The sequence below is a fragment of the Sus scrofa genome, chromosome 15, assembly GCF_054392235.1.
Source record: "Sus scrofa isolate SSC_HxYL_T2T_F1_AM1 chromosome 15, Sscrofa_HxYL_maternal_Yorkshire_Landrace_v2.0, whole genome shotgun sequence".
Classification (NCBI taxonomy): Eukaryota; Metazoa; Chordata; class Mammalia; order Artiodactyla; family Suidae; genus Sus; species Sus scrofa.
The window spans coordinates 48,964,241-48,990,000 of record NC_139397.1 but is presented as its reverse complement, the minus strand read 5'-3'; the positions used below and the strand labels follow the sequence as shown (position 1 = coordinate 48,990,000).

At 38.4% G+C, this 25,760-nt stretch overlaps 1 protein-coding gene across 2 annotated transcripts in view; it reads left to right on the top strand.

Annotated features, from left to right (window-relative positions):
• The window catches only part of CSMD1 (CUB and Sushi multiple domains 1), a 1,878,204-nt gene that overhangs the window by 1,265,954 nt on the left and 586,490 nt on the right, over positions 1-25,760 (top strand). For both annotated transcript variants that reach the window (XM_084999785.1, XM_021075826.2), the window contains exon 7: positions 1,720-1,797. In XM_084999785.1, coding sequence (XP_084855911.1) covers positions 1,720-1,797 — 78 coding nt within the window. The remainder of the gene's footprint in view (positions 1-1,719; positions 1,798-25,760) is intronic.

The following is a 25,760-nucleotide window of genomic DNA, read 5'->3' as shown; positions in this document are numbered from 1 at the left end:
TAAACCTAAGTGTTATCACAAGACAGAAGTATTTTTTCTTTCCCTTATTCTGTATCATTATCAGATGATGGATGTTCACTAAACTTTTGTGGGAATCATCTCATGATGTATGTAAGTCAAATCATTATGCTGAACAACTTGAGTTTACACAGTGCTGTCTGTCAATTATATCTCAGTAAAGCTGGAAGAAAAAAAAACCAATGTGCTTGCAGAAAAATTGATACCCTAGTGTGAAGTGGTCAGGCAAGAAGGATTATCTTCTACTTAGGAAAATGTCAGCTTTGTGTGCTGTTCAGGTCTTCAACTGATTCGATGAGGCCCACCCACACCAGAGATGGGGGGGAGGATAGGAAATCTGCTATACTCAGTCTATGGATTCAAGACTTAATCTCATCCAAAAACCACCTTCACAGAAACACCCATAATAACATTTGACAAGATATCTGGACACTTTGTACCCTAGTCAAGTTGGCATATAAAGTAACCATCACACCCTTTTTGCAGATAACTAAACTTGGGCTCTGAGTTAAGTAACTGACACAGATCATATAGCTACTAAGTTGTATGCAAAGATTTGAACCCAGCTCTTCATGCTTCTATAGTCTAAATATGTAAATTATATGCAAATATGTAAATAAAATGTTTAAGTTAAAATATTATTTTAACTTTAATAAAAATACAAGTATTTTATTTTATTTTATTTTTGCTTTTTAGGGCCAGACCTGCAGCATATGCAAGTTCCCAGGCTAAGGGTCAAATCAGAGATACATCTGCTGGCCTATGCCACAGCTACAGCAATGCCAGATCCAAGCTGCATCTGAGACCACAGCACAGCCTATGGCAATGCTGGATCCCTAACCCACTGAGCGAGGCCAAGGATTGAACCTGCATCCTCATGGACCCTAGTTGAGTTCATTAACTGCTAAGCCATGACAGGAACTCCCAATTTTAATATTTAAAACAGGAAATTTTAAATTAAATTATTATTTTTTATTTATTTCCCACAAATGACTTTATACTTTTTTCTCTAGAAATGACCAGAAAAGTGGAATTAAAATATTTAATGTAGGACTTAGAAAAATCAAGAACTTATTTAAGTTTGAGAACTGTGACTTTAGAAACCAACATTGTATTGTTTATATATATATATATTGCCTATATGGGTTTGGAAAGACTGGTGTTCTTTTATTTACCATTTCACCACCAGCACAATACATTTCCTCATATACTCCTCCCCCATTAATGAGTATTTGTTAAACTTTGAGTGATTAAATGATTAGATGAATAAATGAATAAATTTCATTTTTCTTAGAAAGTTTTTCATGAATGTAGCAAATTTAGAAAACTCCATAGTCACTGCTCATAAGTTCAGAGAGCAGTCGACTGAGTGCTTTGGCAAAATGACAGTGATTGATAGAATTTGCCAGGGCTGATGGTGAGTGGTTTGGATGTAGATGGTAATCTCACCACATATTATTTTTAGCACTTCTTCTGCCAGTGCTACTCTGAGATATGATCTTCCTGGTCGGTAGCCTTGCATTAATTATTCACAAGCTCTTATACTTGATTTGCTTTGCATCATTCATCTCTTAGAATGTTTCCCCGTGTTCCAGAGGTTGGGAAGAAAGCAGTTATGGCTGGAAACGTTATGACGATGAAACAATTTTATGACATCTCTACGAGTCTTACCTAATCATGTTTTTATTTTGTTTCTTCCAGTGAAGAAAGCGATTGAATTGAAGTCAAGAGGAGTCAAGATGATGCCTAGCAAGGACAGCAGCCATAAAAACTCCGTCTGTAAGTTCTCTTTCTCTCTGTATGAGGATGGATATGTCCATTAGAGGGGAGTGATTCTGCAGAAGTAATTCTGTAAACTGCCTTTCCCATTTCATTTCATTCTACATTTCTGCCTCCAAAAAACTATTTGCTGGGAGAGAGAACGTACACTGACTTCACGTTGTTGGGAAAGAGTGTGTGTTCATTCTGTCTTCTGAATACATCTCAACTCTGTCTTCCCTCTCTGCCCTCATCAGCGTTGTCTGAGACTGGACCTTCCAGATTTCTATATTAAATAGCTCTTCCATGCTCAGGTGTTTAGATCCCAGTTTCTCTGTCCCTTATAGTACATATCACACATACCAGGTTGATCTTTGGGGTCTAGAAGTATGGTCTTGTCATTTTCCTATTAAAATATTCTTGATCATTCATGAATTAAGAATATTATAGCTTCAGAAGGGCAACATCCACAACCTTTCAAAGGACACCAGAAAATGAAGCTCACATCTCTACGGCTTCTATCTGGATGTGCCCAGTACAGAGTAGGCACTTAAAAGCTGTTGAATAAGTGAAAATGTCCCCTGATACCTACTTTTCTGGTACCTCCTCCTTGACACCTCTCATCATAATATAGCCAAAAGGGCCATCTCTTGACCATGTCATGTGTCTCTGCCTGAAGTGTCCTCTCTGCCTTCCTTGCACACAGAAACCCACGTGATCTCAGAGACTTGCAATCTGAAGCCTTTATTGACTTTCCCAGGCAGAGTTAGCTGTTTCCTCTTTCTGCTCCCTCAGGGCTATGTTCTCGGCACTGTAACATCATTTATTTCACCACAGTCTCACTGTGAGTCTGTCTGTCCCACTCACTGCAGATTAGAAGTCTCAACCATAACACCCACGTGGGTTTATTTCCAGTGTGGTTCTCCCCTGTGCACCAGGTTGGTTTTAAGATTTTCAACATGTTGGGTGCCTTTCCTATTCATTCCCAGTGACCTCCTTCTGTGGTGTCTCAGCTGACCAGCTCTCTTGGCACTTATCCCACTGCTTGAGATCTATGTCCTGTTTTCCATGGCTAGCAGTTGATAAAGGTGGGAGGCTTGGGGTGAAGCCCTAGAGCACCTGTTTTTATCTGCATGATTTACTAGGATTGCATGTGAGGTTATCCATGACAAATATATCCACTAAAATAATGAGTAAACAAACACAAACGGCAATAATAGTCCTTTAAAAATCATATCGAGGAGTTCCCATTGTGGCTCAGTGGTAACAAACCCAACTAGTGTTCATGAGGACTGAAGGTTCGATCCCTGGCCCCACTCAGTGGGTAAAAGATCTAGTGTTGCTGCAATCTGTGGTGTAGGTTGCAGCTGCAGATCCTGCATTGCTGCAACTATGGCATAGGCTGGTAGCTGCAGCTCTAATTCGACCCCTAGCCTGGGATTTCCATATGCTTCAGGTGCAGCCCTAAAAAATAATAATAATTAAAACAAAAATCACATTTTGGATTGATCCACCTCTCCTTTCTAAATACCCCTATTTTATGGCTCCCTGCTAATTGCTGGTACAACAGTAGTCCATTGAGTGTCCTGTGGCACTTGGAGAGGACAGAAAGGTAAACCCAGCCCCCTAGGATGCAGGTTTCAGACCAGGGTGTGTCTACTACTATTCTGGATGGTTTAAATGTAGGTCTCATAGTTCAGAAGGCTGAAAAGGTGATCAAGGTTCTGGTTGATTCATTGCCTGGTGAGGACTCACTTCCTAAGTCAGACAGAAGTCTGTCTGCTCCTATATCTACATACACTGGAAAGAGAGAGAGAGAGAGAGAGAGAGAGAGAGAGAGAGAGAGAGAGAGAGAGAGAGAGAGAGAGAGAGAGAAAGAGAGAAAGAGGTCCTAGTCTATGTCTTCTTATCAGGGCACTCATCCCATTCATGAGGTCTCCACCTTCATGACTTAATCATGTCCCAAAGGGTCCAAGGGTAACCACCTTAGAGGTTCGGGCTTCAAGATAGGGACTTGGGGCCACACACAGTCTATGTAGGGGCATCTGCAATCTCTGAGTGCATTCAGACCCTTGGGTCTCTCTGTCTCTCTGACTCTCTCTCTCTCTCTCTCTCTCACTCACACACACACACACACACACACACACACACACACACACACACACAGCTTAACTTGAGGAGTTCCTGTCATGGCTCAGTGGTTAACGAATCTGACCAGGAACCATGAGGTTGTGGGTTCGATCCCTGGCCTTGCTCAGTAGGTTGAGGATCCGGCATTGCCGTGACCTGTGATATAGGTTGCAGATGCAGCTCGGATCCTGCTGTGGCTGTGGCTGGCAGCTATAGCTCCGATTAGACCCCTAGCCTGGGAACCTCCATATGCCAAGGGAGCTGCCCTAGAAATGGCAAAAAAAAAAAAAAAAAGACACCCCCCCCAAAAAAAAACACCTTAACTTGAAAATACACTTTCTGTTTTCATTGTGCTTCCTGTTTGATCATCATGGGCAGATTCAATTTGACCTGTCAATAATGAAGAAAGAAAACTACTGGAAGATGAGAAGAAAGGAACTAATTATTTTAAAATAAAATTTTAGAATTTTGTTATGGTTAGCTTTTTGTTCAGAATGGTCAATAAAATAGGTGAGGTACTATTTGTAATTATTTTGAAATTGATTTTTTTATGGATTAAAAACCTTGCAGTAACATAGAACTACATATCAGGTGAACCCTTACATCAAATCAATAGGAGGGCCAATGGCAGATCAAGTAGACATCCAATTTATCTCTTAGTGTAACAGTCAGGCAGGAGCTTTTCTTGTAAAGAGAATATGTCTGGGTCCTTATCTGAACACAAATTGACAAATGCATAATAACTCACTGGTGTTAGAAAGCGTCTGTCCTTTCTCCCAACAGTATTAAACTATTTTTTTTGTTAGCTTTGAAAATTAATCATTAGAGGAAATGAGGAATCGAGGGAACTGTGAGCCTTCTAAGATCAGCAGTGTAATAAATGGTAATATGTTATTTATGCAGAAGGTGTGACAGGAAAAAAATTAAGTGCTTCGTAGAGGAAAGGACATACGCTTTGAAGTCAGAGACAAGGTTTCAATAGCTGAAAAATATTTATCGTATTCAAGTCCGAGTTACATCATTTATAAAAGTAAAATGGTAATGATTCTTGTTGAGTAGATAAAGCAATGTAAATTGCCCCTTCCACTATTCGACGTAACGATGGGTGTTCTGCAAACTATGTCCATTAGGGACTTTCCGCATATAAATAAAGAGAAGGAATATAGATTTTAAGCAGTAGGTCAGTGAAGAATTTAAATGGCTGGCATCTTATTTGCCAGAGGAGGTGTAAGATCCAGAGCACTGAACTTGTTTTCTAAGGTCTTAGAAAGTAGTTTGGCTCCTCACAGGTGGTGAGCCCGAACACGAGCTTCCTCTAGCCCCACCCAGGACACAATTAGAGGCTTTTTCATCAATCTCATTCATTATTGATTAATGACATTTTCAGAAAAAAAAAAGCCAAAGATTATTAAGGTATTAATTCTGCATAATACTCCAAATTCCTAATTATTTAAAGCTCTAAAGGATCGCAGCATAAATGCAACAGAAAGGGCACCAGAAATAAACTCAGTAAACATCGAGACCCCTCCCCCATCTTCTTTTCATCACTGAGTGATGGTGGGCTCCTCCTTATTCTGGCATTGGGACCTCTCAATACTAAAGGACTGTTAAATTGTCACCCTTTTCCAATGGCAGTAACCGTAGATATAGTTTCTTCTTCTTGATACTCTCCTGTGCAGAACACAATGTTGGGTGTAAGAGTCAGGAGGCTCAGTAATTTGTTACTGTCCTTCTAACTACAAAATGTAAAATTATGTAGGGAGAAGGACAAAAAAATCCTTGGTTGTTATTTTCCAGCCAGAGATTGTTCTCCTCATATAAAGTTAAAGACAAATGACTTTACAAATTCAATATTGATTTGTTGTAACTCACTCAGATAAATTGATGGCACATGCTGTGTATTAAGCATTTGCAGTTACAGCAGTTTATACTGAAGCGGGATAGGACATTTGGTTCACAGTCATTATTTAATGTAAAGCCAAATAAAACATTTTGGAAAAAATGGAACAATATAATACATTGTCTTATAAACACTTGAGACAAAATAGCAACAGAACATTATAAAATAAATGACCCTACTTTTGACTATAAACCATTTATTTCATCGCCTTTGTTTCCATGGACAATCAATTTTTTTCTACCTTTAAAAAAAAATACTTGAAGCAAAACAGAATGATGTTTATTCAAAGTTGCAAAATAGGCCTATTAATGAACAGCAATTGATCAAATATTGTCTTTTATAATGATATCCAATAGTTCCATTTTCTCTGTTTTTTCTTTTGGCTGAGACATAATTATTTGGAAGGGCACATTTTAAAACTTGTGTAGTTGCATTTTTTGGACAGTGGTGCAAAATGATGACTTTATACAGTTAAAGATGCAATCATAACTCTATAATGTTTGACTTATCTTTTTAACATGGTGTGACTGGTTAATCCACTTTCTAAAGTATGCCCTTGTAAAGACCTTCGCATCTGCCCTGGGTCATACTGTGTTGTCCACTTATCACTAAAATTGGCATATTCATAGTCTTTGTTTTCCTAAGTTTGGAATAATTTAAGAGCAAATGGACTACACTAGTGTGTAATATTCTCTTTTTACTTATACTTCAGTGCTAAAAGGGAAAAAAGAAAAGGTTAAGCTTATGCCTTGCATAATTTCCTCTCTTCCTGTCAGCCTCCAAGCTTAGAAATATAAACATCAAAACATGGGCTCAGCTCAGGAAAAGGCTCTCACTTCAATCCTCTCTCCATATACAGGGATTAATGGAAGCTAGGGAAAAGGGGAAAAAAAAAGAAAAGAAAAAGAAAGAAGGAAAACATTAATTCTTATCAATAGGGGTAAAATGAGAGATGAAGAAAAGGCAGACCCTCCCGATAACTGTCATCATTTGGAAAGTAGTTTCAGTGTAATCCACTCCCAGAGCGGAAAGAGGCTTTTCTGATTTATGATCCTGGATTCTCGATTTCCAGACTCAAGGTTTCGAGGCGCACTCTGGTAGGCATCTCTTTCACTCTTTTCCCATCTCTTTCACTCTTCCCCATCCTCAACATTCAGGATGTAGAGCCTGGCACTGTTATGTCCCCAGCACTAGCCAGGCTGCTGCCCCAACATGTGCCAAAGCCAACCATTTCCCTTCTCCTCCCACATCCCTCCCATGTTACTGCACCACCTCACCCCATCTCCCTGTCTGCCTTTTCCCTGCAGCTGAGAACTCCACACCTGGTCCAGAAAGATGAGGAGGAAACATCAGTGGAATCACCTCATTCTTTTGCTCAGTCCCACCACAACCAAAATGAACCCGCATTCCTTACAAAGCCCGCAGGACCTCCGCACCTCCCCACCCCACCTGCTCTCCCTCTGGCCCTTGTCTACTGGCTTCGGGAGCTGTTCCCTCAAGTCTCAAACACACTCCCTCCTCATTCTTTGCTCCTCCATCTTGAGTCTGAGATGGTCTTCCCAAAGGTGCCTCATCCTCCCTTCTTCCTTCAGATCATTTCTCAGAAGTTACCTTCTCTGTAGGCTCTCACTGTTCACTGACTTAGTGTTCATATGCCTTCCCATACATGACTTTATCCCTCTTGTTACCTGTTCTGCTTTTCTCTGGATCACCTATCATATCATATATCATGCTTCCTTTTGTATGTTATGTGCGCACATTTTTGTGTTTACATGAGTGTGTGCGGGTGCATAAGAGGAATATTATATATATATTACACATAATATATATAGTATAAATTATGTAATTATATAATGTATATAAATATAACATATTAGTCAATAAGTGTCATAATATAATGCATAATATAATAATATATTTAAAAGTATACGTATTTTTATGTATTTCCTGTCTCTCCCACTCCTCCCACTACAATATAGGCTCTTTGAAGGCAGATATTTTTGTCTTCTTTCCCCTCTGATAGCTGCCAATTAACCAGCAGAGTCTCAAGCACACAGCAGTTGCTCATAAATATTTATTCATCGAATGGCTGAATTTCCTAGTTATGTGGTGGCCTGAAGAAATGTGATAAAGTGATGTCATCCTTTTCTTCAGCTAGGTCTTTGCATTTCACATCTTATTCATGCATTCAGCAGTCATTCATTGAGGAAAGACAAACAGCTGTCATGGAGATATTCAAAATGTATTCCTTTCCTTGAGGAATTTACAGTCTACTGGTATTTCAAGTTAAGTAAATATTCATAAAAGTGCCATAATAAAGATAGCAACATTTATCAAGCATTGCTTAAAATAAAAAATTATTATCTTTCAAAATAGTAGTAGATCAGCCCATACAAGGTAAAGACCCACAGAAAGAGAGGATGTAAAGCAATATTAAATTGGATCCTTTGCAAGCCAGGTCACCATGTTTTCTGTATTAGACCTTGTCAATGACTGCATCCTTTGACTCTTTAATTTATAGACATTTGCTTGGCATTGGTAAAGAGAAAATCATTCCTATTTTAAAAACTGTGTATTTTATGAAAGCGGCAATACAATTACTTACCGGATCAATTAGAGAAAATACTGTAGTCTTAGAATCATTATGTCCACTGTGTGGAAGGAAACATTAAAACTGTAAGGAATTAATCTTTTTCAAATCTCTGTAACAAGATGACAGCATTTGGTAGTAAAATCTCATTATCAGTCTAGATTCTGTGCTCTAGTAGGTCAGAAAATACCCTACAATGCACTAATTTCCCTCCATACCACTGCTGGGTGAGTCCATTTGTTACTGAATTGATGACGAGAACATGCTAGCTTTTAGAAAGGTCATTTGAAGAACTGCAATGAAAGCCAATCTTTCCCCAGATTTGGAGCTTGAAGAGTGTTGTGGACACGAGGGCAGTGGGATGAGGGAAGGAGATGAGAGTGAGACTGTTAGTAAACTTCTAAGGCAAGGCTGCCAAGGAGGAGAAGTCAGTCCATGCCCCTGAAATCTTCTCACCTGTAGGTGGTGCTCTGTGTGCTTTCCACCTCTGTAGTTTTATTCCAGAAATAATTTCTAACCGGCATTTTCATCAAGCCATACATTCCCAGGTATTGGGATATTGTTGTTTTATCAATTCCCCACAAAAGTGAATAATCTCCAAAAATTAACAGAATTTGCTTTGCTCAGTTACAAAAAGAAAACATTTTGTCTCACAATAATATTGTTATACTCAGTAAGCTTGTTATTAAGGTGCTGCATACACCACTCATCATCAGGTTTTGTTTTTAGGGGACTTTATTGTTCTCTGATTAATGTGTGATTTATGTGAATGGTAGTAGACTGAAGTGATTTGTAAAACCGCTACAGAAAAAGGCATGCCCACTATTCTCTGCTGGATTTCTGGCACTAACTGCTCTAGATCTTGCTTTAAAGCAGATTTTGACAGTAGAAAAAATAATAGCCCCATTAACCTCTAACAGTTGTATAAAGGTTTAATAAAACACGAGGGATAATCGCCCCACTCTGCTTTGTTCCATCATAAAATGTAATAATATGAAGTTTGGCAATTGTTAAAGATCCTTGTTTTCTTAACAAAGATCCATCCCCATCTAGCATGAATATAGTTGATTGTATAAATTGCTTCATAAATCAGGTAAGTAAATTATGCTTGCAGTTTCTAAATAGGCCTGTGTCACTGCAGGAGCTAAAATATCTTTTAAAATGCTATGGAAAATCTTGCTGTGAAGGGAACTACTGTCTAGATGCATTGAGAAGAATGTCATCACTGCTAACTAGAAGCCAAGCTAGGTGGTTCATCAATTATTTATCACTCCATTTACATGTATAATTTCTTAAGTAACCAGAAAAAAAGGATCTATTAAATTATGTGAAACAAGATATAGCTTGATGGGATTTTAGATGGTTCAATTGTACTGTAACCCTAGCAGGAAGTTAAATCCTTTTTAAGTGGATTCAGCATACACTTATAGAGCATAATCAATTAACTAGAGGGACAGACCTACTTTGCAGAATGACAAGAGAATGTATTATTTTTTTTCAAAAAGTGAATGCAAACAACCTACAGATTATGGCAGACCTGAAAGAATAGTACACATCTTAGCATTTCTATCATTGATTTTTTTAGAAGTACAACATAAACATACATTTTTATCAAATTTTATAAAATAACTTAATCTTACCATATAATTGGATCAAAAACACTCTGAAACTCTGGAGAATTGTTTGGCTCTTGGTGTTTGTGAGTTGATACAGGTACATAAGCAGTTAGAAGAGAGGCTCACTATTCGTTGTAATTAAATTTTCTTATAGGATCGAATGTTTGCTAGTGAGTAACTTCAATCAGAAGAAGCTCTAAGTTTAAACTAATGAATCACGGTAGTTCCTTTATGAATTAAATTAAAGCTCTCCATTCTATACACGAGGAAACTAAGTCGGCTAGTTAAATTAATTAGCCCTGATATCAAGATGGATAGGAGAGCCAGAATTAAAAATCAAGAAGTACTCAGAACATCAAGGAGAATTCAGGAAAAGTGCACATCCCTTATGCCTCATCATTTTATTTAGAACCCATTTTCAAAGGTGTAAGAACACTGAAAATATTTTCAGATTACATCCTTTCATTGGAGTGCTTAGAGAAATCATAGAATCATAAAATTGAACTTGCGTTTCAGCTTTCAGGGAGAAATTAGTTTGCCCGGATTGATAATTCTGCCTCTCTGAAGGAGAAATTCAGAGATAAATGACCTGATGTTGATCAAATGGTGATATGCTGATGATTTATGCTGATTTAAGGGAAGTAGTTTGTTCAGAAGCTTGGGAAAGGCAATAAGAAGCAGGGCAGCTGCCTGTTTAGTAGATTGAGGGAGGATGGAAAGTGCCCACCTTCCTCCAGTTATTCACTTACTCAGGGGGCATCTCATTGCCCAGATGCTGTGTGAAGCATTCAGATTCAGGCCAGAGGTTGGTGAACTCACACCCTACCTGAACCATAGGTGACTGTGTAGACTCACACACCTGTCATGTGTCCTACACAGTGTCTTTCAAAGATTTTTACTCAGTTGCCAATCTTTCTTTTTAATAACAATGAAAAACCTTTCTTGAAATGAATGTATATTTCCAGGAAATTATAGTAACATCTACAAGGAGGTCTTGTACCTTCACCTGATTTCCCTGAATGGGAATATCCTCCCTAACTACCACGTAATTTCGAAAGTAGAAAGGTGACTTTGGGACAATCCACAGAGCTTATTTGGATTTCACCTGTGTGTGTGCGTGTGTGTATTTCTATACAGTTGTGTCAACTGTGTGTGTTCCAACACCTCAGTTAAGACACAGAACAGCCCCATCACCACAAGCCTCCCGTGCTGCTCTTGTGGTGGCCACACCCCCTGTACCTGCTACCACTTAACTGTTCTCCACTCTTTTGGTGTGTTATTTCAGGAACATCATACAAATGGAATCATATGCTGGGCAACATTTTGTGATTGGCTTTTCCCTCAGCACAACTCCTTTGTGAACCATCAAAGCGATTGTATCAGTGATTGGTTCCTTTTCATTTTCATGCAGTTTTCCATGATGGCAAGGTGCCACTGTTTAGTCATTCCCTGTTGAAAGATGGATTTCTTTCTAGTTTTTGGCTCTCAAGAACAAAATTGCTATAAATACTGTGCTATGCACAGTTTTCTTATGAACATGGGTTTTCATTTCTCTTGGATGAAATCCTGGGAAAGTAATTGCACGATAATATGATAATTGCATGTCTAATTTTATAAGAAATTGCCAAACAGATTTCTAGAGTGGCTGTACTATTTTATGTTCCCACAAACAATATATGTGTGATGCAGTTTCTCAGCACTCTTACCAGCATTTGGTGTTAAGACTTAAAAAAAAAAATGAGCCATTCTGATAAGTATCTGGTGATACCTCATTATGATCTTAATTTGCATTTCCTTGATAGCTAATGATGTTAAACATCGTTTTATATGCTCATTTGCCATTTGTATATCTTCTCCTTTGAAATGTTAGTTCACATATTTTGCCCATATTCTACCTATTTTTTTTCCTGTTGAGTTTTGAGCATTTGTTTTATATTCTAGATGCTAATCCCTTATTGGACATGTGGTTTACAAATATTTTCTCTCAGTCTGTAGCTTATCTTTTCATCCTCTTCAAAGGGTCTTTTGCAGAAACAATCTCTTTGTTAGCTCATAGATTCCATCTAGAAAGCATGGATTCTAGTTTCCTTTAAAAGCAGGAAGACTTGGCAATACCAGATCTGCAGTGGTGCATTGTGTCTACAGCTGAACAATGGCTGCCCTAAATAGCAAAGGAGGGAGCCCTGTCCACCAGAACCCCCTGACCTCCTTACATCCTGCAGGGTGATTCAGTTTACAAGGCAAAGTAACTAATAAAATGTTCTCATTCATTATCCTGTGGTTGATTAGACATTTTCATGTGGAATCAAGTGAGCTCTACTAATTGTGACATAAGGGAATTTAAACTCTGGAAGTAAAACTTAATTCAAATGATAAAGAACAAAATAATCATATTTGACAAATTCTTACAGATGGTTTCAAAATTCTTACTCTTTTATTTCTGGTTTAGCCATAAATTTGGGAGTTTAAAATGGATAATTTTGTTTCCCTGACTTTCTCTGTTATCTTGAATGAAAAATGGAATAGGCTTAATAGAAATCATCAAAGATACATAACAGTGTTTTAACTTCAGAAGTATTCACCATTATTTTTGCTAATCTACCCAAATTAATTGCCATACTAATTGAATTACATTAGATAATTTAATTACAGCAAATGATTATGTTTATTTGGCATAGTACTTATTTGGTCAGATCCCCTGAGTTCAGTGCATTACATTATTTTCATAAAGAGGAAGCAGATGGAGAGAATTGCTAAGTGGTAGTTTATGCCAGAGGAAAAAAAAAAGTCATGTTTTAAGATATGTGAAAATATATGGCAAGTCAAGCAGATAAGCAAAGATTAACAAATTGGATAATTAGTAAAGTGCTTTGGAGACAGAAAGCACCATATTTTGCAAGCACTGTATATTGCAAATATCATTAAAATACTTTTCAGGGAATTCAGTTTGCTTGTTTTCATAGTTTAAATTGTCAATTTGAAAGGCATATAACATATATAAATCATGTAATATCCAAGAAAGATACTTTCGTTATATACCTGGTGAAAGTCATAGCCATAGTAAAAATTCAAGTTCACTAATGACTATGTGAGAAATTCTCCACCCCAGATATACATATGAAAAGTATTCTACATGTGCAGATATACATATGAAAAGTATTCTACAAGTGTTTGTAGGATTCTGACATTGGAAGAAATAGTCCCGTATAGTTTTATGTCCTTTTTGTAAGGGCTAATTTAATGTGTTAAAGATAGAAAAGAATTAGAAGAATGTTAATTGCATTAGGTGAATATATAGTGTAAAGAAAAGAGTGGTAATTTCTGAGAGATGAAAAAAGAATCCTATTATAAATTATAGGAGTATTTGCTGATCGATCTATAATTTACACCCAGGTTATTGTGTACTGAGTATGGTATAAATAGGATTTAGTTATCCATCATCTATCCTTCCAATCAACCAAACCATCATCTTACTTTCAGGCACAATTTTCTAGAATCCATATAAAAGTCATTTATGACATATTTTCACCCAATTTTATTTTTATATTACATGCTATATCACAATGCATATTTAAACTTGCTTTAGCTGAATGGATAACTTCATTTCTGTTTTTCCCTTCTTTTAGTAATGAAAATGACAAACTAAAAATCTCTTTTCTGGATGTTTTTATAAAACATATGAACATTTTTCTTCAGTACTGTCATCCTTCAAAATAATAACTTTCGGAGTTCCCGTTGTGGCGCAGTGGTTAACGAATCCGACTAGGAACCATGAGGTTGCGGGTTCGGTCCCTGCCCTTGCTCAGTGGGTTAACGATCCGGCGTTGCCGTGAGCTGTGGTGTAGGTCTCAGACGCGGCTCGGATCCCGCGTTGCTGTGGCTCTGGCGTAGGCCAGTGGCTAGAGCTCTGATTCAACCCCTAGCCTGGGAACCTCCATATGCCGCGGGAGCGGCCCAAGAAATAGCAACAACAACAACAAAAAAAAAAAGACAAAAAAAAAAGACAAAATAATAACTTTCTCTTATCTGGTAGAAAGCAAATGAACAGATATCCTATTAATGTTCTCTTCTGTATCTGTGATAAACTCTAATTACCATAATATAAAGCCTGACTTCTGTTTCTCATGATTTTATATTAATATTCACTCTATTAAGAGGATTAATTAGAGTGTACTTTGTCAAGATGAATCTTATTATATGAGAATTTGAGCAACTCCTTTTTTTTTTGTTAATTCAGCATTGCTTATTGGGCATTAAGTGTTCTGATAAAGGACATTTATTTGCAAATTCTGCATTATAGCACTACAGTTTTAATTGGATTAGGCTTTTGCCCATGTTTCAAAGTCTTCAAAGATTCGTTGCACCTATAAGTCTACTTTTTGACCATGTCCTAAAGATGCTCTGTGATCTGGGCCCTCTCTACTTCTCCAATATTGTTGCTGTGCACTTCAGCAATAACTGCACATACATGCAGGCATGCACACAGATACTTGTATACAAACACAGGTGGCTGCACACATGCACGTATACAGTGCACACTCAGGCCTACACACATACCCATGCACAAGCTCACACATGCCTGTACACACACACACACACACACACACACAGGCACACAAGGCACACACATGCCTATACACAGGCTCACACACAAGCACACAAGGCCTGTATACACACACACTTACAGGCACATAGTGCACACACATGCATGCACTTAAGCACACATATGCAAGCACACAGGATTCTGTCTGCTGATTAATCTCTTGTAAATGTCCTTTCTGCCGCAGTCCCCTCTTCCCCAAACTTTCCTTTCTTTCTTTCTTTTTTTTTTTTTTTTTGGTCTTTTTGCCTTTTCTAGGGCCACTCCCATGGCATGTGGACGTTCCCAGGCTAGGGGTCTAATAGGAGCTGTAGCCACCGGCCTATGCCAGAGCCACACAGGATCTGAGCTGCTTCTGCAGTCTACACCACAGCTCACGGCAGCGCCAGATCCTTAACCCACTGAGCAAGGTCAGGGATCCAACCCGCAACCTCATGGTTCCTAGTCGGATTCGTTAACCACTGAGCCATGATGGGAACTCCTCTTTTCTTTCCTTTGGGAAACTTCTGAATGGACTCATCCTTCAAAACTGAAGTAAGATTTAGTGTTTATGACTTTCCTGGACACACTCCAAGGTGGCTGGGTACTCTTGGTGCTTAACATCTAGATTTCCCTGTGTGCTCAGAAGCAAGTCAACACAGTTCCTGTAGTCTGCAGGCTCTGTCATCTGCTCTTTGCCCCGGTGTCTGGGCTCATTCCTTTTTGCTCTCACCTGCACTCCCTGGCACTGCAGGGGCCTTGACCTTCTCCCTGTGCCATGGCAGGTTTGAGCCTAGAGCTGCCTCCTGCCTTCCATATGAGCTGTTTCTTCTGATTGGACCACCTTTCCCACTTCTCATTTCCCCTCAGCTAAACTCCACCCTCTCCTCTTCCACTGGTTCTTGAACCCAGGCCAGTTAGATTTCTACCCCTCTTCCTCCACTGAAATTGTTTGTGTGGACATCACCCACACAACGGCCCTCCTTCTCAGCGCCATCTCTGGCTCCTCCCTCCTCTCCGAGCTGGACATGATGGAAAGCCTCAGGAACCACTGGGAACTTGTTCCACACCCACTCCTGTGGGGCCCTCATGCAGCCTCTGGTTTCATTTACTGTCCTTCTGCTGATGATTCCTTATGTTCTACGTTCTGTCTGATGCATGTACCCCATATGCACGTGTAGAGCTATGTGCCTGACCTCTCCTCTTGGACAAGTGAGAGGCAGGACAGGTGACCAGTCTTTCTGGTTGTTTCACTGGGGAACCCTCTCTTCCACCTCAGCCATTGCAGCCTTGCTCCAGGCTGCCCAAACCAGCAAGCAAAGCATTAACACCTGGGCAGGGTACATTCAGCCAGCTCTTGGCTATCTCCTCTTGGTGCAACATCTAGGCCCCCTGCTGGCTTGGGAGCATCTGTGCCTTTTCCTGGTACTTAACCACCTTCTCAGTGAGGTCTCTGAGCACCTGAATACACACCACACACACACACACACACACACACACTCACACACTTTCTGATCCCTTTCCTGTTTTATTTTCCTCTTAATTTCTTTTTGTTATCAATAACTAATTATATAATCATTAAGTGTACATATATTATCTCATTTATTGTTTCTTTCACAAAAAATGAAATTGAGGAGGGGTTTTCATGTTATGTTCACCCAGAGCTGTACTGGGGACTTGCTAGGTACTGGTATGTATGTTTCATGAATGAATGAATGAACCTTTGTGTAGCTGCCTCCTTCCCAAAGTTCAGGGGACAGTTCCAGTCTCACATCCTCCAACATCCCTTCGCTAAAAACCCTTGCTAAGTTAGCCCCCTTCACGGTCCTAAGAAAAATAATATTCCACTCTATCCTGATCTTATTAGTTATACAGCTACTGTCAGTAATGGGAAACATTTATTTACCCATTTCTCTTTTCTTCCTAGAATATAAGCTCTTTGATAAGAGGCCTACCTTGTACTTGGTTATAGACCCAGACTATAATATGCCTGTCACATAATAAACATTTGTTAAATAGTGTTGAGTTATTGACTAACTGCCTGCCTGGTTTTACTCACCATAGTATGGTGCCTGGCGCAGAGTGGGTCACTGTATTTACCAATATCGATCTATCATCTATTATCTACCTATATCTCTTCGATCTATCTGCTATCTACCATCATGCATCTCTCTGTCACCTATCAATTACATCTATCTATTGACACCTCATCTATTTATCTGTCTACCTACTATAGTCTACATATTACAATAAATGGATATTTGATCATAGAGAATTTTAATATTGTATCATCTATCTATTGACACCTCGTCTATTTATCTGTCTACCTACTATCTATTGACACCTCATCTATTTATCTGTCTACCTACTATAGTCTACATATTACAATAAATGGATATTTTATCATAGAGAATTTTAATATTGTATACCTTCTTTAGAGTATATCAATGCTAATATTAATTATACTTTTATTCATAAAGATGGTATATTCCAGTTATCACAGGAAAAGTGAAATCACATGGTGTTAGATATTAAAACTAAAGCACCATTGGCATATTCAAATTTTTGCAAAGATACAAATATCTAGCAGCAATATTTTCACAATGAGTATTTGGGTCCACAGGACTCAGACTTTCCTACAGTAGAAGGCACGTGGGCTTCAGTCACATTCTCCACATTTTCCTCAGGAAAGTTCATTCTAAGAAATCTTTATTCAAGTGTAAATGTCAGGTGATTCTGGGTCAGATGAGGTACATTTGAGCTGACATGCTCCATAAAGAGCATTTTATCTGAGTCCCTCCCTTTGGGGACAGGGTAGCCCAGGTGAGTGAGGTGAGTGAGGATGTAAAATCATTGTGGTGTTGGTAAAGTCTCAGAGGCAAGAGGTGAAGGATTTTGCCCCTGGCACTGAAATGTAAAGGGGGTAAGCATTTACTGTAAGGGGAAGCAATTTAGTACAATGTTCAGGATAATAAATATCTCCAGTAGGAGCCTGAAGATGTAGCAATTATCCATCATACCTTTCTCAGCAAGAGGTGTGATCCAGAGAATGAAAACCGTGCAGTGGGACAGAAACCCAGGACTCTCACCTCATGGACTGGGTAAAGACCTCCGTTGCACAAAAATGAAGGAACAGTGCATTAAAGAACACTTCAGAGTGTCTCCTCAATAGAAAGAGCTTGAGGAGTTCCTGTCATGGCTCAGTGGTTAACGAATCCGACTAGGAGCCATGAGGTTGCAGGTTCCATCCCTGGCCTCGCTCAGTGGGTTAAGGATCTGGCGTTGCCATGACCTGTGGTGTATGTTTCAGACGTGGCTCGTATCTGGCATTGCTGTGGCTCTGGCATAGGCCAATGGCTACAGCTCCGATTAGACCCCTAGCCTGGGACCCTCCCCATGCCGTGGGTGCAGCCCTAGAAAAGACAGAAAGACAAAAAAAAAAAAAAATAGAAAGAGCTTGATCTTAAAGCCATGTAAGTTACAAAGACAAATTCCATCTGATGGTATCCAAATTACATACTCTTTAGTCTTTTTTTGTTGTTGTTGTTACTCTAACCACCTCATATCTTTTTGAAACCAAGGGTAACTATTAAACAAATAAAACAGTATTAAGCCTTAATTGCCTAAACTCTAAAGTACTCATGATAATATCTACCTCTAGGGTTGTTTTAATCATTTATTACAGTTCACATACAGCACTTAGCTCAGTGCCTGACACCCAGAGCCATTAGTAACAATATCCATTGTGACTGTATTTTTGGTTAAGACAGAAACCAAACTGTGAAGACATTTACCATAGTTACATATGAAATATAAAATATCTACCACTTTATTCATGTGGATCATGAACATTTTATTTTGATGTATCAATTTTTAAATGCTTTGTATTCACTGAGAAATTATACACTGCATTGCAGACCAGAAGTTTTTAGCCTTTGCTCCATTGAGGCAGAGTTGGTAGATGATATCTGCATACATGAGGCAGAAGAGAAGCCATAGAGGCACCAGAGTAGTGGAAATAAATCCTCAGCATCCTCCCTAGATGCACACACACACACACAGTCAGTCAAACAATATGGCTGACTTCTATTTTATTTAAATGTGATATGCATTTAAAAGTAATGCATTTGTATGATTGTATTTATACTTAAAGATCTTAATATTTGCTAGTTTATGAAGTAGAAATATGACTATCCTATCTTTTCATGAATTTGAATTGTATCACATAGCAAGAAAGCATGCTAAAGGTTGCTCTGTACAAGCCCTGGAAAAGATAAAATCAGCTTGGGGCTGTCTGTAATTCCCTTAGCCTTCCTACAATTCCACTCATCTCTTAACAAGACTCATTAAAATAAAATGTTGAGATTAACAGTGATGTTATCATGGGATAACTTAAAGTCAAGCCTAGTTAGTATAGGACACTACAAACATTAGTTAATTTATAGGTGCTCAGTTACTAAAAACCTCTTTGGAACATTTCCCCCAGCAGACTCAGATGGCCCCTGTGCTGCCACCTAATTGAAGCCCCCACCCAACACCACTGTAAGGAGTTATCCTCATTCAGTGCAAAGTGCTTTCCAGTATTTTGTCCAAGGATAGCAAGTTTGAGAATTGTATTCTAAGTTTGCTATCATTTTATGTTTCCCAGTGCAAGAACTCCACTTAGCCATAGCCCTACCATGTAAAATACTATGTGCAGTGTGGGTCAGTACCTACTGTTGACATTTTATGATAGCCTCATCACTCATTTACATAATTTGATTGTCTTCAACCTCATTTAGTTTTCTTTAGTATCCATGTGAAATGTTGGAGAAAATATCTCTTTTTAGAGACCCTATTCTTTTTGAGCAGATGGGGAAGGAATTAAAGTGCTTCAGTGAGTATATAGGGACTTTGCCAAAGTCATTTCATGTTTCTAGGCTTGATAGAATTAATATGAGGGAGTAGAAGAAATTGAAAGAGTGGAACTGAAGTAAGGGCATCTAGCTATTCAGATTGTGTAAGCTAGTATGATATGCAGCAGGGGCCATATAAGAGTAAACTAGATCATCCTGGAGAGTCTTAGTCCATGGTTAGTCTCAGGTCTCTGGCACAGAGCTAACTATTCTGTGGTTGACTTAATTGTAACTGGGTAAGAAGGCAGGAAAGGGGGAAGAAGGTGGTCTGTAGCTCCCTGAAACTCATGGCATGTTCCCCAAACTCAGAGGAGAGCACATGGTCTCAGTTTAAACCAAAGCATGGAGTTGTTTGTTGTTATTTTCTTATTTTATTGATAGAATGGGAATGATCATATTAACCATATTTACTAAGATTGTCTTAAAATGTAGTGTATAAAAAAATGTAGTGTATAAGATGAGCACATCGTATATAATTATACACAGAGCATCTGAAGTGAGATAACACTTACCTTTATAATATTTCATTTATTTGATCATTTAATATTGACCTTTTTAGTATGCAAAATTTTAAACCTACACAAAAGTAGAGAAAATCATGCCACAAGCCCTTATGTACCCTGTCATGAACATTCCATCATTTGTATTTCATCTATTCAACACTCACAGTTTTTTTCCAAAGTATTTTAAAACAAATAAATGCCAGACATCATGTTATTCTACTTGTTAATACTTAAAGTATAGAATTTTTATGATATATGTATTCATGTGTATCTGTATATACATATATAAATCATTTATATTTATATATAAAGCTTTTCATAAAAAGCAAACTATAGTGCACTTTTAACACATCCAACAAAATTAAATATAATTTATTAATTCCTTAATATGTATAGAGTCATCCCAAATCATCTTTTAGTGTGTGATTTGTATAAATCTAGATCTCAGATGGTCTATACTCTGCATTGATTTAATGTGTATCTCCAGCCTATTTTAATCTTAATTCTTCTCCCATGTCTGTGCTTTTTTAAATGTCTTCAAAGACCTTCACATATCTTTTAAGAGGGGCATTAGTTCACTATGGATTACTACATTGTTGAGATTTTCAGTATCTAATTATTACACCACTAGCCCATTGTTTGTTTTGTTTCTGTATCTTTTTATTTTGCTTTTATGCTAATAAGTGGCTTTAAACAAACTGAAGTAAAAATTCTCCATATTGTCTCATGCTTTTCAAACTCAATTTGGTAGCCTACATTCAAATTCAGTTGTGCTGTTTACAAAGGAACTAATTGAAACAAATGAGTAGAATTAATAAAGTTTTCTCTTGTGAGGTGATGGGAGTTTTCACCATCTACATCTGCATTGCTTATCTCTGTGTTTGCTTCTCAATCTGGCCTCCATTCTTTTTGTTTATTTTTTTGTTTTTCTTGAGGCCCATTTTTGAAAAGTGCTAAACAATCATTTTAAAGTTTTTAGATTCATAAGAAGTTTGTTTAGAAAGTACAGATGGTCCCCATGTATCATGTGTTACTCCCCCACAGAACCTCGGCCTCCACCACCATCCCTCACCCAGTAGTATTTTTGTTACAATTGACAAACCAACATGAACACATCGTCATCAACCAAAGTCCATAATTTGCGTCAGGTTTCACTCTTTGTGTTTTACACTCCATGTATTTAACAAATGCAAAAATATTGAGTATCCACTATCAGAGTATCATACAGAAAAATTTCACTGCTCTGAACCCTCATTGCTCCACTTCCTTATCTGTGACCCACATACTTGCAAGCACTGATCTTTTTACAGTCTCCATACTTTGCCTTTTCCAGAATGTCATGTGGCTGGAATCACACAAGGTGTAACCTTTTCGAATTGACTTCTTTCACTTAGAAAATATATTTTAGATTACTTTCTGTCTTTTCATAGCTTGATAGCTCCTTTTATTTTTATTTTATTTATTTATTTATTTATTTTTATTTTTTGTCTTTTCTAGGGCTGCAGCTGCGGCATATGGAGGTTCCCAGGCTAGTAGTCTAATAGGAGCTGTAGCCGCCGGCCTTCGCCAGAGTCACGACAGCGTGGGATCTGAGCCGCGTCTATGACCTACACCACAGCTCACAGCAACGCTGGATCCTTAACCCACTGAGTGAGGCCAGGGATCAAACCTGAAACCTCATGGTTCCTAGTCAGATTCATTAACCACTGAGCCATGATGGGTACTCTGATAGCTTCTTTTATATTCTTTTTTCTAGTGACTGAATGATATTCCATTGTCTTGAGGGACCACGCTTTACTTATCCGTTCACTTATTGAAAGATAATCAATAATTGATGCTTTTAAGTTTTGGCAATTATGAATAAAGTTGCTATAAACACCTGTGTCCAGGTTTTTCTGTGGACATGAGTTTCTTAGCTCCTTCGGGTAAACACCAAGGAGCATGATTGCTGGGTCATAGGATAAGAGTGTGTTTAGTTTTGTCTGAAACCACCACACTGTCTTCTCAAGCAGTTGCGCCATTCTGCATTCCTACTACCAGCAGTAAATGAGAGTTCCTGTTGCTCCACATCCTCACCATCATTAAGTGTTGTCACTGTTTGGATTTTCACCATTCTAACAGGTGTGCAGTGGTACCTTGGCAGTATTTAGTTTGCATTCCCCTGATGACTTGCAATGTGGAGCATCTTTCCACATGCCTGTTTATCATCTGTATATGTTCATGGTGAGGTGTCTGTCCAGGTCTTTCACCCATTTTACTTGTGTTGTTTGTTTTCTTATAGTTGAGTTTTAAGAAGTCTTTGTATGTTTTGGATGATAGTTCTTTATCGTATGTATCATTTGCAAATATTTTCTCCTGATCTGTGATTTGTCTTCATATTCTAACATATCACAGAATAGAACTTTTTAATTTTAATGAAGTCCAACTTCTCAATTATTTTACAGATTATTCTTTTGCCCTAGTATTTAAAAAGTCAGTGCCAAAAAAGTCATTTAGATTGTTTCCTCTTACTTTCTAGAAGTTGTTTTAGTTTTTCATTTTACATTGAGGTGCATGATCGAAAACTTTTGAGTTAATTTTTGTGAAGGATGTATAATCTGTATTTAGGTTAATTTTTTGCATGTAGGAGTTCCTGTCATGGCTAAGTGGTTAATGAACCCAGACTAGGATCCATGAGGATGCGGGTTCAATCCCTGGCCTCACACAGTGGGTTAAGGATCCAGCATTGCTGTGAGCTGTGGTCAAAAAAGGCAAAAAAAAAAAATTTTGTCTTGTATGTAGCTGTCCAGTTGTTCCAGTACCATCTTTGGAAACGTTAGTCTTTTCTCCATTGTATTGCCTTTGCTCCTTCATCCACAAAGATCAGTTGACTAAAATATTTAGATGGGTCTATTTCTAGGTGGTCTCTTCTGTTCCATTCTCCTATCTGCCAATTGTACTTCTGTCACAATGGCTTGATGACTGTAGCTTTATAATAGCCTTCATTCTTTACAGCATATTAGAACTTGTATCATGCTAGTTTCACCCAGCACTTTTAAAATATAAATTCTTTTATTAAGTCAAGGAGGAAAGATATATTCTGAGTGGCTTAGAGAAATCTTGCAGGAATAACAATACATTTCAGTTCACTGAGAAATCTTTAATTTATATATTTTTCTCAAGCAGTTTTTTCCCATATTTCATTTTTTCATTTGGTAATTATAAATAGTTGCTGATATTTGTTAGGCATATGATTGTAATAAAGTTTTATACATATTATAAAGAACAATGTTTACAGTCCCTCCAACCAGGGATTGTTATGCCCAGTTTGCATCAAGGAATCAAGGCTCATGGGCGGGGTAACATACCCAAGTTCACATAGCAGATCCCAGGTCTGATATCTGAATGCCAAATACAGTACATTGTCTCTTCAGTACATTATCCCTTCTTTATAAATATGACTGGATGATCAAATTTTGTAATGGCATTTAAAAAAATTAATATAAGACTTACCACATTTAAAATTGGTGCTTTACATTTGTTATGTTCCTTTTCAGAATAAAAGAGACAATATTTATGATTTTGAATACAAAATATACTCTTGGGAGTTCCTGTCGTGGCTCAGTGGTTAATGAATCCGAGTAGGAACCATGAGGTTGTGGGTTCAATCCCTGGCCTTCCTCAGTGGGTTAAGGATCTGGCGTTGCCGTGAGCTGTGGTGTAGACCGCAGAAGCAGCTCAGATCCGGTGTTGCTCTGGCTCTGGTGTAGGCCGGTAGCTACAGCTCCTCTTAGACCCCTAGCCTGGGAACCTCCATATGCCGCGGGAGCAGCCCTAGAAAAGGCAAAAAGACAAAAAAAAAAAAAAAAAAAAAAAAAAAAAAAAAAAAAAAAGTACTCTTGTGTTCACTTATTCATGCAACAAATATTTATTGTGATCAATTTATGCCTGGTGTTCTTTTTTAATGCCTGAAATTCTTGTGTTCTCTTATTGTATCTCAAAAGAAAGGTGCTGCAAATACTTCCAAACAGTTAGACTCAATGTTCAGTGGTTCCAGCACACTGAACATCTTTATAAATTGAAAGAAGCAGATTCAGTGAGCAAATAAATCCATTTGGGTTATACTAAAAGTTTTCAGATTTAAAAGGGAGAAGTTTTAAACTTCAGATGGGCAAGGAGGACAAAAAGAAGAAACAGGAGTTCTCTTGTTGCTCAGTGGGTTAAGGATCCAGTGTTGTCACTGCGTTGGCTTGGGTCACTGCTGTGGAACAGGTTCCCCCTGGCTTAGGAGCTTCCACATGCTGCGGGCATGGCAAAAATACATACATGCATACACACATAAGGAGAAACAGAGATTAGTAGAAGGTGGGGAGCAGAATTAATTGACTCCAAGGTCCAAAGGTCTCTCATCACCATGGTAATGGAGATTCTAATCCTGGCAGATGGAGGACCAAGGCGAATGGCCAAAGCCACACCATCTCTTCATCTTTAGAAAACCTTAAGTGGAGCAGAGGTCAAGTGTTTTGATAGGTTAGACTTTGCTATAATTCCATACCCTGCTGTCTTCAAGATAGCTGTTTGTTTCCAAAGGCCATCAGCCATTAATTAGAGTGTCAGGGCTAAGGATGCCTCTGGCCAGGGATGTGGCTTTCAGAGCAAACTAGCAGGTAAACAATGCTTGGTGCAGGCTGAGACCCTCAAAGGGTCACCTGAGAGACCAATCTGTTTAAACTGGAAGAAAAACAGAATTTGTGCCAAGAATATCTGCAAGAAAAGTAGAGGGAAAAAAATGGAAACAATTGCCTGTGATAAGTAAACCTTATTTATTTATTTATTTTTTTTTTTGTCTTTTTGTTGTTGTTGTTGTTGTTGCTATTTCTTGGGCTGCTCCCACGGCATATGGAGGTTCCCAGGCTAGGGGTTGAATCAGAGCTCTAGCCACCGGCCTACGCCAGAGCCACAGCTACGCGGGATCCGAGCCGCGTCTGCAACCTACACCACAGCTCACGGCAATGCCGGATCGTTAAGCCACTGAGCAAGGGCAGGGACCGAACCCGCAACCTCATGGTTCCTAGTCGGATTCGTTAACCACTGCGCCACGACGGGAACTCCGTAAACCTTATTTTTTAACAGCTTTCTCATTAATGAACCTACTTTCATAATTTATTTTAAAAATAAGCTTCATAGACTTAAATCAGAAACAGAATTGGTTGTCCTTTAGATATGGCTACTCTGTTCTCCATAAGCTGTGATAGTAAAAAAAAAAAGTAGTCATTACTTTCCACAGTCTTATCCAACCTATGCACAGGCAACAACATAGGTTAGATAACATGGGAGATGACAGTTTCTTCATCTGCTGTATGCAGGGTAACCACATACTTTATTGTCCACACTGGGACTTTTTTTTGGTCTGCTAAGCTAGACATAACATAACAGCAGGTATAGTAACAACAGCAGTTCTAAATTGGGACAGTTCTCAGGCACACCAGTGTGTAACGTCCCCTACGTTGCACACAGGTACTTCAAGGGGAGAAGCATCAGGTCACATCTATAGTAATCACTGTGAATATGAATGGGATCCTGTATTTTATTGGATAGATAATGGATATTTTATATTGTAATTTGTTTCAATGTAATTCTTTATACCCTTATCCACATTTCACCAATTACACCCTCCTCATACATTTGAATAAACTTCTACAGGGATATGGAAAAAATACTTTCTTCAGAAATTCCCTGCTAGTATTTCTTTTGTGCTCAGCAGCTTAAGGATCTGGTATTGTCACTACAAT